Raw genomic sequence first — 18,179 nt, 5'->3', positions numbered from 1 at the left:
GACCGGAGCAGCCATTGAACTGCTTGCGCCACCGGAATCGAGGATTCGAAGTGGCGTTGGTTTGTCGTCGTCATTGTGAGTGTCAGCCATGGTTTTGGATTGAATTTGGTGTGAAAATTGTAGTTTGGATTGGAAATATGGGCTGTATCGCCGGAAATCGCGCAGATTCCATTTATAGTTGAAGAAATCGATCTTAGGGTTCACAAATCGATCGAAAATCGCGACTATATCGCCGAAAATCGCGACGGTATTCGGTTTAGGGTTCAAGAAATTGACTTAGGGTGCAAATCAATTGGTGTTGGATCGGAAAAAATCGCGTCTCCCTTTCGTCAAGAAATCGCGTTTTCACTGATGAATTTCGATTAAGCGACGGAATAGAGTGTGGGCTTGTTTTTTGCGAAATTTCAAATTTTGAAAACTTTCATTATTTCTGATTCGGCCCACATATGTTTTAATCTTTTCATTTTAACCCATTTTTCGTGTTTAATTAATCCTAACTATGCCACGTCATCTTCTCTAAATTATAAAATATTTGATGAACAGTTTCAAGGCCATTTTCTTAAATGCATACTTGGGGGGACCGGGCAGCTAAATTTTCTCATTTGTGGCTGATACATTCCTTCAGCTATGGATGATCATAAATACTTTTTCTTCACTCGGTCTATATTAATTTATTCTATATTAGATTTTATCCCACTTGAAATTGAATTGAATGGATTCAAATCCAAGATTCAGTTGACCTAATTATTTATATATTTCAAAGTGGCTTATATCCAATCAAATTTTATCTTGAATTAATCATGGTTAAGACTTACGACATAAGGGGCAGAAAACAAGAATTATCCCATAGCCCATAACAATTAAATACTCTTTTAATATCGTTGGAAACATATTTACACTTAAAATTAAACAATTTTTTTTTTAATAACTAGGGTTGTTCATACTAGCTTATACACACCTTAACTAATCCCTCTGAATGTTGGAATTATTGACAAGGTAAGAGCTCCAGTGACCACCCCTATTAACAACCGAGGAGAAACTCAAATTCATAATCTCTTGAATAATATAATCAAGAATTCTTATCGAACAACTCGATCACCCAGGGGTTAGTTAATTACCATTAAAATTGACTAAACTTTTTTTACCATCCCTATACCAGTTGAACATTTGCTTTTCCGCTGACATATATGCATGATCCCAATCAGGGGCGGATCCAACACTTGCCCTTAGCTTAATTTAAAAAAAAAATACTAATATGTACAATTTCTAGATTTTGGCTCACCTTAACAGAAATATTAATGGACGAAAATATTAATGTACGATTAATTTTAATTTTTGCCCATCCTAACAAAATTTCTGGATCCGTTACTGATCCCAATAGTAGAAATTTTAGACCAAGCTCTGCCGCTTCTAACGAATACAAAAAATATTTCTAATCAATTAATGAATTCATGAACTTGCTTGTTGTTGACACTTGATGTTAAACACGAAAGATTTCTGTTAGCAGTGGCATAATAAATTGGTGTGATTAATTACAAAATACTTAAGTCTTAAGAGCTGCTGAAATGCCAATAAGTTTTTCATAGTTTAAAATGTGTACGCAGTACTAATTTTTCTCTAATTTATTTATGAAAGAGCTAGGCTATCTGAACTTAAATTATTATAATACAAATTGTTTTTATATTTATCAAACACAATTAAGAAAATGTTAGTTTGTTGTATATATAGTATATTTACGTTATGACTCATGAATTGACTAGTGACTATAATCCAAAGTGTCTGCTCCAGTAAGGTAACGAATTAAATCTTTGTTTATAATATTTTAATAACATGAAACTTAATAGTACAGTACACTAGCACATGTACTACACAGCAAACTATTCATGGTACTTTCTCTTCCATCTATGAATTAATTCCAAGCTTCTCTTACACAATTAAGGAAAGGGGTACAACGACTCCATCGCGCTATGGCGCCAGGTTAATAAGCACAACAAGACCTATGACGATGCCAATGTAGCATGGTAGCAGACTTCAAAGTGTATTCAAATATATTGCAATGTCAAGATTAAATCGTAGTAGGCTAAAAAGTCTATATTGATCATACTTTATGTCGAAGAAGATAAAACACTTGTCCCGACATTTTATAGCGTCGGAAGGGATCGTTTATATTGATGCCGAAAACTTGTTGGAAAAACACATTTTTTCTTGTAGTGTATTGAGATTCATGGAAGGAGTAAAAAACCTCAAAACAAAGTGATGCAATGTGGTCAACACTCAACAAGTTAAAGAAGAGATTAATGTCAGAAGTATGCAACATCGATGCTCTCGAAGATTATCAAACAGGTTAGAAAGTATCATTTAGCTTTTACTTTTTAAAAGGCTATATAGATAGTTGAATTCTTCATTTATTGATCATACATTCATTGCAATCCTATAAACTTGAGATAGAAGATGAAATTACATACTTTTTTTTTTTTTAGTCACCTCAAAAACGTGTAAATCATTAGATTATTTTAACATATGATTATAAATTAGTGTCACAAATCAAGTTAAATCAATTTTTTACATCGATATAATATAAATATTTTTTTTGGCATCCGAAGGTGTCCAAGTCAGTTTGCGCATACTTCAACTAGTCTTCTGAGGTTCTGAAATTAACGGTTAAATAAGCCTCCAGTGGTTACCCCTTATTAGTGATCGTCGAGATTCGAACTCATGATCTCTTAAGTAATACATCCAAGAGTCTCAAGCGAACCACCAACTACTTAGAGGTAGTTTAAACAAAACAAGGTCTCATGATCTAGTGTTCACAACATTGGACTTTGATATAATATAATTCATGTGTAATATTATATACTATATGCCCATTTAATTTCAAATCAAAATGACTGAAGAATTTGGCCGGTGGAGTGGATCTATATGGCGGTAAAGAACTAATTAAACAACAAAGAGTAAAGAACATTGGAACAAATGTATTGTATTCCTCGTCTACAGCCGGCAGCTTTCAACAGTCAACAACAATACCTCGAATTAATCTCTAAACTTAAATCTATATATTAATTGTTTAATATTACCAAGTTCACCATCTTATTAACATATATCTTGACTCAAAGATACCCCCTCCTTGCTTTCGCCACGTCTAACACATTGTGTAATTACGGTATATGCTACTATGTAAGCCGATCCTTCGCCAGTTTCTTTTTTAATTTTGAAGTTAACGAAGTAATTTAATTACCATTGAAAATTTGCTATAAATATAGACTCTCCATGGAACCCTAATTAACACAATCATATTTGGAGCAAATTATAATTTACTTTAATCCAAGTAATTAAACTCCATCAATGGCTTCTAATTATACGTTTGTCATCCTTGCCATTTTCGCAATTCTTCTCCCTGCAACTGCCGTGGCTAAAGAATACATCGTTGGTGGTGACTCCGGGTGGACGGTAAATTATGATTATCAAGCTTGGGCTAAGGATAAAGAATTTCACGTTAATGACACATTAGGTACATTTTTTTTTTTTTTTGAAATTGTTATAATTTGATTTTCACTAATCAATTAGATTACGATATCGAAAATATATCAGCTTATAGTTTTTTTTCTTCCTTTTTGCTTATTTAAAAGAGTAAACGACTTTTTCCCATCCAAGGTTTGCCTTAATGACACTTTTTATTCTAAAAGTTTCAAAATACCACTTTCCCATCCAAAGTTAATATTCCGTTACTATTCAAAGCTGATTTCGACTGATTCTGACGGTGAAAATTCTTCCCGTCATGACCATTTGAACCTCTAGTCGCCTTTCTACAAAACCCCCTCACTCTGGCTCTTAGTAACAGGCTGAACGTCGGCTGAAAAAGTTAAGTGTATTCTGGGTATTAACAAAATATAAACTTTGGATAAGAAAGTGATATTTTGAAACTTTTTGGGTGAAAAAATGTCATTAAGGCAAAGGGTGGGAAAAAGTCATTTACTCTATTTAAAACTATACATCACGTATCCAATGATATATGTTTCCGAAATATACAAAATTTAGTCTCCTTTTTTGTTCTAAACGATCTCTAAATTCAATTTTGCAAATCCTAAACATATTAATATGCTCTGTAAATATCAATTTCTTGAAAGCCAAAGCATTGGTTCATTCTTTTCAGACAGAAGTATCACAGAAATTATTTTGTGATGGATCATGACTCCTTATAATAATAATTTTTTTTTTTTTTTTTTTTTTTTTGCAGTGTTCAAATACACGCCTCCTAATCACAATGTGTTCAAAGTGAATGGTACTGAATTCAATAACTGCACAGTTCCTTCATCAAACTCGGCTCTTTCCAGTGGAAATGACGTAATCACTCTTAGTACTCCAGGAAATAAGTGGTACATTTGCGGTAAGGGTAACGGTGATAAAAACCATTGTCAGCTTGGGCAGAAGCTTTCCATTACTGTTAAAGAGGGTGCTGCTCCTTCGGCTGCTTTCAAAATTGTGTCATCTGCCTCTTCGCTTATGGTTGTGGCAGTCATGGTTTTGGTCACCTTGATATAATGGTGTGAGATAACATCATAATAACCTCAGTGATTGTGTCAAAATAATTAATTTTATTAATAAAGTTCTGCATTATTAATTTGATTAAGCAGCATGGATAAGCTGCTTTTTTTTATGTATTCATGCGATCATTTGAAGCTCTAAAAAATAAATAATAAGATTATGTTATCATTTTTTGAGAGTAGGATTGTACACTTCAAAATTTGAAATTAATTCTTCAAAAATTTCTCTTGATATTTCATTATTATATCAGACGTATCTTCTCAAATCCATGAAAAGCCAACATTAATATGGAATTTTCAGAAAAATTAACCTGCCTGTAAAGGAGTTCTTCAATAATAATAATAATAAGTGATACTAGTAGTCTCATCTGTTATCTAACTAATAAGTGTGAAACTTCTGAGAAAAAGGAAAATTTTAGTTTCTGCAATACAACTATCTATACCTCTCTCTTTGTGGCTGAATAACAAATCCTTTAGACTCTGGGATTAGTTATACCCAATATTACTTTACTTGGAATATATATATATGTCCACCAATTTATCTCCTTTAGCTAACTTAATACTTTTCTAAATTTTCATATGGTTTCCATTTATGACAAATTTTACAAAATGGGTCAATATTTTCCATCAAATTTGTATATCACCTGATCCATATTTGCCAATTACAGTACCAATATTTTAATTTGACCAAATACGAATTCAATATATATTAAAGTAAAAACAAAGCCATCAATTCAACATATAAGAATGTAAAAGAAGGTCGAAGCATCAGAGTTTTGGTTAAAAATACAATTCACCAGTTAACACTTAATTAATTTTTTAACTTATTACAGAAGTTAGGAAGATATTTGCATATAAAGCATGCAAGAGCCGCCACCATAACTAATAGCACTAATGTCCATTCAAGTGTATCCTCTGATGGANATATATATGTCCACCAATTTATCTCCTTTAGCTAACTTAATACTTTTCTAAATTTTCATATGGTTTCCATTTATGACAAATTTTACAAAATGGGTCAATATTTTCCATCAAATTTGTATATCACCTGATCCATATTTGCCAATTACAGTACCAATATTTTAATTTGACCAAATACGAATTCAATATATATTAAAGTAAAAACAAAGCCATCAATTCAACATATAAGAATGTAAAAGAAGGTCGAAGCCTCAGAGTTTTGGTTAAAAATACAATACACCAGTTAACACTTAATTAATTTTTTAACTTATTACAGAAGTTAGGAAGATATTTGCATATAAAGCATGCAAGAGCCGCCACCATAACTAATAGCACTAATGTCCATTCAAGTGTATCCTCTGATGGATTCATGTGATGATCAATGAGTGCGAGCTTCTTCATGCTGCTTCTAACTAGAGTTGAAAACGATCTTTTCTTCGGGATTTCTATACGAAGAATACCACCAGTAAACTTGGCATTATATTTATTACCGTCATGAACTCTTTCAAGTTCAAAATCTCTTTGGAAAACATTCTTTGTATTTTCATCCACAGAACGTTCACCCCTAACGATTAGGATTTTTCCCTTGGGTTTAATCCAGTATTCATCCTTTTTGAAACCTATAATAAAAAAATATCGAAATATTATATGAGTTAATATTTTGTATAAAATAATATTAAAAAAATAAAACTTGACCAAATAAAAAGTAGTAAATTACAATGTAAAATTTAATACGTAATTAATCCTTTGACAGCAATATCCAAATACATTTTGATGACTGTAAACTCCGAAAAAGAGTAAACTATAATGAAAAATAAAGTGCCTTTCTTTTGATGATCAAAACAGGGATAAAATACAATACCATGGAGATGCATCTCAACCACATCGTAGTATATCTCGTCGTTTGGCCCTTTGCAATTCCTTTGCCATATGCAATAGGGTTCGAATTTTTCCTTATTTATCTCGGAAACCATTATTTTTTGTGTTGGATTAGAATATTTCGGAGGAAATATTATGCAATATTTGATTGAAGAAAGCTGTTACTCAGAATGTCTATATAAAGATTTTTAAGTATTCACTTTGAAAAATGGCATATATAGTAATTCTTTTCAATGGGCAAAGCATTAATTCCAAGAGGTTTCTTTCAAGTTTCCTCTTGGAAGAGAATAATTCTTTTTTGTTATTTTACGACTTTAGTTACTTTATATCATCAAGAATTCCTCTTCTAGGCATCTCTTTTTACATGGAGGAGAGACAATTGTCAGAGTTTGAGTAGGCAAATAAAAAAAAAAAAATACCGGAGTATGTTCGAAAGATATCTTTAAGAGACCAAAAGAAATAACTAAAAGATTGAAGTATACCCAAGAGATATCTTTAAATAATTCAACTTAATTGTATTGAATTATTTTGAATTGTGAATACATCACTTATTTATACAAATATTTAACTTTATAATAAGAAAACATAATATTGCAATAATGTCTACAATCTTCTAAAATAAGAAAACACAATATTGTTTCACATAATTATTTCATGATCCATGCAGTAAAATATTACTATAAACGCTAAACTAAAAAGTATAAATTCTTGAAAAAAAAATTCTTTTAGTGACTATTTAGATATCAATAATTAATCTCAAGTAGAGAAGACATAAAAAATATCAATAATAATAATAATGATAATAAAATAAATTGAACTCTGTATATAGAATGAATTTGTTAAAGATTATTAAGTAGATTTTATGTCGAATCCCAAAATATATAGAGGAGTGACCAATGTTTATATAGTAGTTGTAGAATCTTCGTATCCTAATAGGACTTTAAGTTTATAATGGTAGAGGTTTAATGAATATGAAAGATCTTGATTTACTTGTCCCAGCAGGATTAGGAGTCTTAATTCATATAAGATAAGGAATCGTGGACGAATTAGGATAAAATTCAAATAGAAAGAGTCTTAATTAACATGGACCGATGGGCCTGGCTTTAGGAGGGCCAATGATGATGCCCGGTCTGGAGAATGAGTTTAGGCCATGTGTATGGCCCATGACATGAATTCTAACATAGGTCCAACCAAAATTGGACTATAGCATCAGGCCTGCATGGTAAAGGCCCAAGACAATTTTTGGCATATACAATCCTTATGAATTCTTCTCAATTCAAAATGATTTTGGTTGACACAGAGTAATTTTGTCAATCAGCAAGAAAAGATGAGAGGAAATCTGTTTGTATTTCTTTAATTCAGTAAGAAGGCTTCATCAGGCAATTGTCGAAGACTTGTGCCTTCTTCATCTTTGGAGACTTCACTGTAGATCCTGGAAACAACAATTACCCAAACTCCACCCTGAAAACCCAGCAAATTTCAAGCCCTATATACAGAATGGCTTCTTAGATGGACCAACAGGACGCTTCCCTGACGGCCGCGTGATTGTTTGTTGATTCAAAATCAGGACAATTGAACGGTTGTAGTTCTGCTGGGGTTTACATACCCAAAAATTGCTATCAGGACCTTTCAGTCCTGGAATCTCTTCAGTGTAAGCCAAAGGATAACATTAACTTCTGCTTGGGAAATCAGAATTTGCAGTTACCTGCTTCAATCTCATAAGCAGTAATGGATGGCAAACCCAAACGTTGTACCTCAAAACTAATAAAGAAGCCCTAAAATCTAGGATAGGGTTTTATCTTTGTTGCATCACTTCGTACGTCAACCATACAATTAGGGTTTGATTACATTAATTGTTACAAATATAATAACTAAAATTTACGTATTTAAATTCATAAAATATTTTTATTATAAATTACAGCAATTATACATCATTAATTTAAATAATTAATTATTAATATAAATGAATTTTACATTTTTATGGGGTTAGTTCAACAATTATACAAATTGAATTATACCCGAAATCGTATCTATGTGATCCATATCCAAATCCATGATGCATGCAATCAAAATGTTAGAAAAAGATACATCCATCTCTTAAACTTGTTGAGCATCTATAACAATTTCTATTAGGCTGTTATTATTATTATTTTGGTAATCACCAATATCTTGCGCGTATTTTAACTTAAAATATTATTTAGTGCATGTTAGATAATTTTCTCACAAAATAAACGACTTTTCTTTCTTAGCATACATCACAGTAAACATAGCGAAGTTCGACCCAACTTTTTTGACCATTTCTATTGGAATAAATTTACTTGAAAACAGACCTAAATTAGAACAAGCAGCTTGTAAACATCTAAAGAAAAAACATAATCAACTAAACCTCACGTTTATTTCCATATACAACATTATAATTTTCAACATATATTTAATTTTCAAGTTTCAGCTTCTTTTAAGCACTACAGCACAGACAACAATTGATCAACACACATGCTGCAACGCCCACCATACCAATTCTCTCTACATATTTCCAAATCTTTTCATTGAAACACCATTCTGTTATGGATGTAATTGCACCCTTGGACGTTGAATCCTTCTCAGGGAAGGTTATAGAAAGAATACCTCCAGTAAACTTTAGTTTATTCTCATCTACTTCGCAATTTTTTGGACCTTCAAAAGTTCTCGTGAAGTTTTGAATTGTATACTGATCCAAAATACGGTAACCGCTAACTGTCAATTTACGTTTGGGGTCATCAAACTCGAGTAGCTCCTTCTTGAAACCTACAAAATATAACATACAAAAAGATTTTCTTTAGGAAAACTAGTTATGAAAACACTATGGATTAAAGAATTAATTGAAAATCTTCTTTGTCTTGACCAGAAGGGATGGAATACAATACCATTGAGATACACATGAAGAATAGTGTCCCTTCCGTCTTTTTGCCATTTGCAGTAGGGTTCAAATTCTTCAACGGTTTGCTTGGAAGGCATTATTTCCAATTTTTCTTTGATCATTTTGAAAGAAGACATTTCTACAGATGTTTGTCTTAAGAGAGTTTTTTAATCGATATCCCTTTATAGATTTTAAAGCAGTCTATGAGAATACTCAGTTACTTTAAAGAAAAGAAAAGAAAAAAAAAAAATCTTTATGGGTTTAGAAAGTTCAATGAAATTTCTGAAAGGCTTTTTTAGCTAGAATGATTCCTTTTTGTCTTTATAAGGGCTTTCAATTACTTGTTTCATATGGTCAAGTATTCCTTTCTTTATGTCTTTAATTTTTCATGGGGATCGATGGAAGACGACAATGATATGCTTGGCTTTTTGTAAAAGCTATCATTTTTTTACTAATGACCGTATGATTTAGGAAAGAAAAGAGTTGGGGCAACCATCTTTTTCCATCTGTATATTAATTCTTGCAATCTGAGTTTGACTATTCGGCAACATGAAATTAGATTGAGTTAATTAGAACTTCACCACGGAATTTTTTTTTTTTTTTTTGGAAATTGTTTCTAGTTTTAATTCTTTACAAATTGTTTCTAGCTAGGAAGATTCTTTCTCTAATTCTATAATGATCAAATCTTATTTATCAAAGTCGAATTAAAAAGAAGGTTTCGTGAGCTTCTGAGTTCGAGTTCCCTCAGACACTAATATAGGTTATCACTATAACTCTTATCTAGTTGACAGTTCCAAAACTCCGCCCGACCGACAGTTCCAAGACTCTAAGAGATTAGTTGAAATCAATGTTTTAAAACCCGACCTGGCCCGGCAGGGTTGAACCAGTTCAACCGGGACTTGGAAGCTTCAACGGGCCAGATTTAAATTTTTCCTATTCACTCAATACCTTAGGATTTCCAATGATGATCGGCGAACAATTGACTATCGGAATGTTGGGGCTTTTGAAGAGTAATTTCCAGTGAATGTAATGGTGGTGAAAAAGTTGATTTCCGGTGAGTAAATCGACCAAAAATCGAACAAAACTGGCAATGGCGATGATGAGATTTTTCCGACGATTAACGAGGCTAACGGGGGTGGGGCAGGGTGGATTTTGGTTGGGAGGAAAAGGGGAGTAATTTTGGGTTGATGGGGAGGGTTGTTGACGCTCGAATCGATGGGATCTAGCCTGGAATGCTGATGTCGTCGTCGGTGGGATCTGGCCGAAATCGAACCTATTTCAGCCAGATCTTGGGTATATTTTGATAGAAATGGGCTCAAGGGACGATTGGGGTTGTAGCTGGGGTGTCGCCGCCGCTAATCAGTTGTCGGTCGATTTGCAATTGAGGTGTGTTTGATAAATTTCAAACCTATAGGGACTTCACGGTAATTTTTAGGGGTATATTTGCTGAATTTTAATAGTTTTTGTCAACGGTCAACCCGGGACCCGAAAGCTTTGCCGGGTTTTACCCCGGGTTGGGTTTTAAAACATTGGTTGAAATGAGCACAAGTTGGCCCGGAGAACCCCGGTTAAGTTGAATTAAAAAAAGTACATTTATTATATATATTGTTATACTCATTATATACCATTTGTATATAATCTTGTTACGTCTTAAATATAGATTTATGCATTAATCAATCATTATTTGTAATTTCAATAAATTAATTAATGCAATATTTCTTCTCCGAATCGAATCTCCTGAGTCCGCCCATGGAGCTTATTTCATTTCAACACGTTAATATTTGTTATCAACATTTTGTTTCAAAGAGCTAAAATTAAGAACCAGAATTAGACTTCTGTATCAAGAGTTTAATCCTCAACTTGAAAAGCTTGGCGATATTTGTAGGCAACGAAGGCCCCGATGCTCACCACCACCACCACCGCCAATGCCCCAAGTTTCAGTGCCGTTTTCCCACTCATTTTAAGCCCTGTGATTGAACTTTTTATCTCGGCTGCGCTTTCTGTAGGCTTTCTTATCGTCTCCAACGAAGAACTTCCATTTCCATTGGCTGCAATATTATTATCCTTACTACCTGATTCTTTAAGTTCTGAACCATTAGTCTCTTTATCCTGATAATTAATTGGTTGGTTCGGGTTTTCATTTTCTTGAGCTAATGTATGTTGACCATGTGGTGTCTCAATGGAAGAAGTTTTCTTTCTCACTGTTATGTAGAGAATTCCACCTGAAAATTTTGCACGAATTCCATCTAGGTTGTAATTCTTGGAAAGATTTATTTCTTTGCGAAAGCGGCTCCTTCGATTTTCATCCACAGGACGTTCTCCGCTGATTGTTAGGAGACCATTGTTGTTGATTTGAACCCTCAGTTGATTTTTCTTGAAACCTACCAGAAAAAAAAATAAATAATAAAAAAAATAAATAAATAAACATTATATTGAAAGCTAAATTCAGATGACATGAAATAAAATTTTGATTTATTGTAAAATCATTAATTTTTCTTGAAATGTACCTTGGAGATGCACTTCAAGAATGTCTTGGGTTTCCTCTGTTGTCCATTTGCACATGGGTTCAAAATCATCGTAAGAGCTCATTTTTGCCAAGGAATTTCTGTAGCTTTAATTGATCTTCGATTTCTTGAAGGAATATGATAAGGAAATCTCGACTGAAAGATATGTGTCCCTCCATGTTCCTGTATATGGTTTTTATATTTAATGGCAGATTGTTCATGACGAGGTTTCTTTTCGGGGAATTATTCCTTTTTGAAACCCAAAGGATATTTGTTGTTTTAGGGTCTTTACTCTTTACTTACAATCCTTCTTTGCATTCTCCTCCTGAATGGGAAAGCCAATATTCCTACTTTGGTTTATAACTTTTTCTTTTCTTAATTTTTAGGCACGTGTTTAGGGTCTAGCCATTAAGCTAATGGGTCATTGATGTTGGAAAACACTCAAAAAAACATTACCGTTAAACTTTAATCTAATAACTAAAATTTGTTGATTAAATGATTTCATGGAAAAAAAAATTTGTATTCCAATCTTCTCATCACTAGATGAACAAAGAAAACCACCTCAAGGTGGCCGAGTGGTAGAATAGAGACTCTTAGGTATATTATTCAAGAGATCATGAGTTTGATTCTCCTCAGTTGTCAATAGGGATGACCATTAGAGATTTACCCAATTATTAACTTCAGACCCTGAAAAATTAATTGAGGTATGCGCAAACTGACTCGAACACTCTCAGTCACCAAAAACAAAAAAGACTAAAAACTCTAAATAAAAGATGCACCTATTCTTACTGAGTCATAATTGAGGTTATTTACTTGAGAGAAGCCAATTGTTTTTAGAGTAAACTCTCAACACATCCGATCAAGAGAAAAATCAACCTCACCTATCCTGAGGTTTGCATTTTTCACAATGACACCCGCAAGTTTAAAAGTTCTCTCAAACCTTCCCTCTCTACAGTTTGCTAACAGAATACGTTAGATTTACTCTTTTTTCCTCCCGGGAAAACTACTAGTAAAAAGTCCAGCATAAAGAATTAGATGGTTGAGCTCAAGCCAGATTACTTTAGGAAGTCATAAGAAGTTAGTTAAGTCTGTTATGCTCGTTAGTTCTGTTCTTCAGTGTTGGTTTAAATTACTTTTACCCCTTTACTTGCAGATTTTCTGAAAATATTATAAGGAAAAGTTTTCCTCTTATGATTGTAGAAAAATTTATGAGTAATAATAGTAAATTTCCTCTTACAGTCTTAATCTCTGGAAATTTAAGAGAGAAAGCTGATGCTTTCATCTTCCATTCAACTTCGTCTTTTCAGTTTACCACATATTTTGATAATCTAACTTATGAGATCTTTGATTCTTGAGTTTACAGGAATCAAATGAGAAAGATTTTGATTAAGTTGGAGATGAGTAGTAAAGGGCAAATGAAGCTCATTCCATTTCATTTCAACACATTATTCATCACCAACAGTAAGTTTCACAGTATTTGAACACAGCAGGATCAAGCAAATGAATATACAACAATGTATGTTAATTAGTCCTTAAAAAGAATGAAAAGACTGGCGAATTTTGTACGCTAAAAATCCTCCCACAGTCACCGCCACCACCACACCAATCGCTACCCCAAGTCGCCGTGCTGTAATTCTATCCACTCCAGTCCTTCGAATTGAGTTTCTCAGGGCAGTCATGCATTTTCTTGCGTTAATCCTGGTCAATGTAGCTACTCCAGTACTGGTTGCAGGCTGATCCTTGGCTTCTTCGAAACAATCATCATCTCTTTCATGGCTTCGTTTTTCACTTTCTAGACTTTTCTTTGGCATTATTATTTTAAGAATACCAGTAGATAACTTTGCATGAATTCCCTCTTTTCTGCAATCCTTGGGAACCTGGACTGTTTTGTGAAACCCGGTCGATTTAGTTTCATCGATAGGACGCTTTCCGGTGATTGTTAGAACACCAGAACTGCTGATTTGAATCTTTAGTTGATCTTTCTTGAAANTTTTTCACTTTCTAGACTTTTCTTTGGCATTATTATTTTAAGAATACCACTAGATAACTTTGCATGAATTCCCCCTTTTCTGCAATCCTTGGGAACCTGGACTGTTTTGTGAAACCCGGTCGATTTAGTTTCATCGATAGGACGCTTTCCGGTGATTGTTAGAACACCAGAACTGCTGATTTGAATCTTTAGTTGATCTTTCTTGAAACCTACCAAAAAAAAAAAAAAAATACTGAAATTAAAGAAACTAAATTAATGGCAATGAAATTTTGATGTATTCAATGATAATATAGTACTATACCTTGGAGATGGACTTCAAGAATGGATTGGTGTTCCTCTTGTTGCCATTTGCACATGGGTTCGAACTCCTCATGAGAACGTTGAGTTTCCATTTATATCAGCTTAGTTTTTGTTTATTTTTTTTCTTCAAAAGAAGTAAGAATTCTAGAAGAAATGATATGTTTCTCCATTTCTTGGTGTTGCGTCTATATGTAGTGAGTTTTTTTTGTAATAGGGTGGCATTTGAGGTTTCTTTGCAGTTTAAAAGAGAATAATTCCTTTTTTAAACCAAAAGAATTGATTTGGTTATGTTCCTGGATCATCCTTTCTCATATTCTCCTCCAATCATGACTCAAGACAAACAATATTTTGTTTTTGTTTTGCTTCATAGCTCAGAAAAATCTGGACTATAGGCTATTTTGGGCCTGTAACAGAGACATTAGAGACGTCTGTAAATTAGTTGATTTTTTTTTTTTTTTGGTTTTTGTTTTGGTGTCCGGAGGGTCCGGGCTAGCTTATACACACCTTAACTAATCTCTCGGGGTCCTGAAGTTAATGGTCAGGTAAGCCTCCAGTAGCTACCCCTTATTAGTAGTCGTGAGGATTCGGACTCAGGACCTCTCGTGTAATACATCCAAAAATCATAAGTGAACCGTCAAGCTACCTAGAGGTAGTTAAATTAGTTCAATTTGACATATCTTTTTCCTGAATATTTGTTCAAAATCCAATAAACTTGAATTCTCAAATGGGAAATTGGGTTCAAGCTAAAATAAATTAATCGAGAGATGTAAAAAGTCATTCTAGAAACCAAAACAGAGTGGAAAAGGACCCTATTGTAGGCACCTTTTCCTCATCCAAAATGGTTGCTTAGTTGGAAAAGTATGCTCCTTTTATGTCAGCAAGCCTCATATTAATGTTATTCAATAGAAATATCATTAAAGAAAGAGTAAACAGCCTTTTCCCACCCAAGGTTTGCCTTAATGACCTTTTCCCACCTAAAAAGTTTCAAAATACCATTTTTCCACCCAAAGTTTATATTTCATTAATAGCCAAAATACACTTCACTTTCTCAGTTGACGTTCAGGGAGTTACTAAGAGCCAGGGTAGGAGGGGTTTTGTAGAGTGGAGGCCGGTGGATCGAATGGTGGTGACTGATTGAATATTTATCTTTGAAATCAACTAAGAATAGGAAACTCTAGCTTTATAGTGGCCGGCAATTGGTGAAAAATTTGTGTTAGAGTAAGAGGGGTTTTGTAGAGAGGAGACTGAAAGTTCAAATTGTGATAACAGGGATAATTTTTGTAGTCAGAATTGGCTTTAGGTAGTAACGAAATATAAACTTCGGGTGAAAAAATGGTATTTTGAAATTTTTTGGGTGAAAAAGTAACATTAAGGCAAACCTTGGGTGGGAAAAAGTCGTTTTCTCTTAAAGAAATTCCTGACATCTTTTAAGTTTTTGCTGTCAATTGGTAAATGGTAAGCCCCCATATTTGAATTATATTCAATACCCTTAAAACAATTCCTGACATTTTTTTTTATGGGTTTTCAATGTCGCTTTTGCTTGAACTTATCAAAAACTCAAAATAAAGCACTCAAAACTCAGTAAAATGGTTAAATTGATTAGCTAGCTCTGCATGCTACAATCAACATATTCCTCTACTAGTATCAAGGAAATTATGAAACTGAAGTTGTTTTTGTGGCTAAAGCAACAAGAAAATCTCTGTAATCTCCAGATGGAATGCTCTCACATATTGCATCTCTTAGTTCCATTCCATATTTCTTCTTGAAAATCCTTTGAATTTCGTCCATGTCTATCTCAGCTCTGCTCACAATCACACGCCCCAAGGCCCCCTTATCACATGTGGTCCCCTTAATGCTTGCATACAATCTCTGAAACCAATATGCATATAATCAGAACTTATGGAGATCCGCTGTTCCTTAAAGTTTAGATGTTTGTGTTTACCTTAGCATAATAGTTGGGTGGATTTAGTATGCATTTCACAACCATCTTCAGAGAATCTTCAAACTTGGAGGAATTTCCCCTCTTAAGAGACTGACAATGTAAAGGTAATTAGCACAAGAAACCATTAAAAGATAAGTGAAGATGGTGAAGTAATGTTAATTACCTTTGTATAGGCATGTCCATAGATGTGTTTATAGCAAGAAAATGTGAGCTTAAGTTGAGGGATGCTCCTTTTACTGAAAATCTCAAGAACAACAGCTTCTTCAATGGCTCCTGGACTTCCCTCCCCTGTTTCATATAGCCTCTTTGCATCACACTTTGCTATATGTTGACTAACATCCGCATGGTGAGCCTTGTGTGACGTCGCCAGGGCCACAAGAATCTGTTCCATTTCACCATTAAAATATTCAACAATGTCCTCAATTTTCACACCTAATTTACCATTCAATGACCAAGCAATCTTTCTTGAATCTTGACATGGTTCTTAAACACCAATTTTTAATCAAAAACATTTCTTGTAAAAGCGCTCCACAAAAGCAGATCAAAAGGAACAAAAAATGGCTGTAAAAAAGCGCTTTTGAGAGTACCACAAACAGTCTTAAGTGGTGGAAAGTGTCTGATAAGATAAACAGGCTAACCTTTTGGTAGGGATGCGAGGGTTCAATTCTGACAATATCTTGGTCGAGTTGCCTTTTATATAATTTCTGATAAGCTTGTTTGATGAGGACAATATGACTTGATTTCCTGCCCACAAAAATTTCAAAAAGAGCTTTAAAATTAACATCACCTTGTTCAAGAGCTTCCCTAGCCACAATTGCATCTCTCTCATGTGAATCAACCATGGCTGCAGGTAACAACAACCCAGAACCCTCATTTCTCTGAGAACCCATCTCGCTCTTCTGCAAAAGAAAAGATTTTTCTTTTCAAGTTTTCCCACACACAATAGATGAACGTGAAGTCCATGAAAGGTGTGAGTGACTTAAAAGGGATTACTTGCAGGAGAAGGAAGAGAAATTTCTTAGCTTTTGAGAAGAAAGTATCAGAGAAATTATTGGTGGAGGTGGTGGGATTCAAAGGTGTGCAGCACAGAAAGTGAAAAAGTATACTGTACATGTGCCCATGTGAGTTTTGTTTTGTAGCATAAACAATATGGATTTCCATGTAGACTATGACTATGAAATTGGTCTTTCTTTTTTACTAACTTTTCAATGCCCATTCTCTTTCTTTTATACTCCTAAAACCATTTCTGTTTTTGTCCCATTAACTCTACTATGTATCATTTACTGTTTTTTTGGTAATGATTTTCTGTTGTTTTGGGCTTAGGATATAAGAAAAATGTTCTTCTATTAGAAAAATTCTTGATGCTCCTTTTGGCGTTTCCGCTCTTACATAAAGTTCTTGTTTCGACAGTAAATAAGGGTTTTTTTTTTTCTTAATTAATCGATGTTAAAAAAATCAGTGTATTCTGGATTGTTTTCTATATCAAAGCATATTTCTCTTTTTCTCACATTAAATTAATATGTATCATTTATGTGGCAAAAATTTAGGTCATTAATTGTTTTTTGAGAATGACTTTTTTATTTTTTAGATTCAGGAAACGAGAAAAATGTTCTTCTATCAGATAAATTTTCAATTCTCCTTTTGGGTTTTCAACTCTTACATAAAGTTCTCATTTGGACCAATGTTCTGAAAACCGGACTGGCCTTTCACCTGTTTGAGGGTTCTGTTTGGCCGGTTGGATCGTATACTGCAAAACTTTTTTAGTCCCTAAATATTTGAAATTCATCAGAACACCCCTAAAGAATTACACATGACTCCCTTAAGGTTTGAAATCTATCCAAAACACCCCTGTCGCGTGAAGAGATTGGTGAGTGGTGCGGCAACGACGATCGACGGCCAATCGAAGTTTGGAATCATGGGGCTTTTGATGTATAGGTTCCGACGAATCTTATGGTAGTGTCAAGGAGTTCTACCGATACCGGAATTTTTTAGAATCAAGAAGGAAGGTCGACGATTGCATGAACAATAGGTGGACAGTGATCAACAGCCAATCGAAGTTTGGAATATGGGGCTTTTGATATAGAGGTGCCATCGAACCTTATGGTGGTGTTAGGGAGTTCTAATGGCGTCGGAATTTGCCAGCATCAAGAAGGAAGTCCAACAGTTG

At 33.9% G+C, this 18,179-nt stretch overlaps 4 protein-coding genes across 4 annotated transcripts; 1 reads left to right on the top strand and 3 right to left on the bottom strand.

Annotated features, from left to right (window-relative positions):
• Nucleotides 1-3,295: 3,295 nt before the first annotated feature.
• On the top strand, nucleotides 3,296-4,676 carry LOC116116532 (mavicyanin-like). Its single transcript, XM_031402592.1, has 2 exons — nucleotides 3,296-3,508; nucleotides 4,235-4,676. The coding sequence occupies exons 1-2, from the start codon at nucleotides 3,343-3,345 to the stop codon at nucleotides 4,537-4,539; spliced, it is 471 nt and encodes a 156-aa protein (XP_031258452.1). The 5' UTR covers nucleotides 3,296-3,342; the 3' UTR covers nucleotides 4,540-4,676.
• Nucleotides 4,677-8,756: 4,080 nt separating this feature from the next.
• On the bottom strand, nucleotides 8,757-9,423 carry LOC116116534 (inactive protein RESTRICTED TEV MOVEMENT 2-like). Its single transcript, XM_031402594.1, has 2 exons — nucleotides 9,284-9,423; nucleotides 8,757-9,164 (listed from the first exon to the last, which is right to left on the bottom strand). Exons 1-2 carry the CDS (start codon nucleotides 9,411-9,413, stop codon nucleotides 8,836-8,838), a joined length of 459 nt encoding a protein of 152 aa, XP_031258454.1. The 5' UTR covers nucleotides 9,414-9,423; the 3' UTR covers nucleotides 8,757-8,835.
• Nucleotides 9,424-11,023: 1,600 nt separating this feature from the next.
• LOC116116544 lies at nucleotides 11,024-11,929 on the bottom strand. The gene is made up of 2 exons (XM_031402602.1): nucleotides 11,784-11,929; nucleotides 11,024-11,657 (listed from the first exon to the last, which is right to left on the bottom strand). The coding sequence occupies exons 1-2, from the start codon at nucleotides 11,863-11,865 to the stop codon at nucleotides 11,125-11,127; spliced, it is 615 nt and encodes a 204-aa protein (XP_031258462.1). The 5' UTR covers nucleotides 11,866-11,929; the 3' UTR covers nucleotides 11,024-11,124.
• Nucleotides 11,930-15,646: 3,717 nt separating this feature from the next.
• LOC116116729 (annexin A3-like) lies at nucleotides 15,647-17,112 on the bottom strand. Its single transcript, XM_031402791.1, has 4 exons — nucleotides 16,651-17,112; nucleotides 16,176-16,394; nucleotides 16,013-16,102; nucleotides 15,647-15,939 (listed from the first exon to the last, which is right to left on the bottom strand). The coding sequence occupies exons 1-4, from the start codon at nucleotides 16,900-16,902 to the stop codon at nucleotides 15,724-15,726; spliced, it is 777 nt and encodes a 258-aa protein (XP_031258651.1). The 5' UTR covers nucleotides 16,903-17,112; the 3' UTR covers nucleotides 15,647-15,723.
• Nucleotides 17,113-18,179: the final 1,067 nt, after the last annotated feature.

This window comes from Pistacia vera, unplaced genomic scaffold (assembly GCF_008641045.1).
Source record: "Pistacia vera cultivar Batoury unplaced genomic scaffold, PisVer_v2 Contig78, whole genome shotgun sequence".
NCBI classification, from domain to species: domain Eukaryota; kingdom Viridiplantae; phylum Streptophyta; class Magnoliopsida; order Sapindales; family Anacardiaceae; genus Pistacia; species Pistacia vera.
This window is presented reverse-complemented; position numbering and strand designations above follow the sequence as displayed.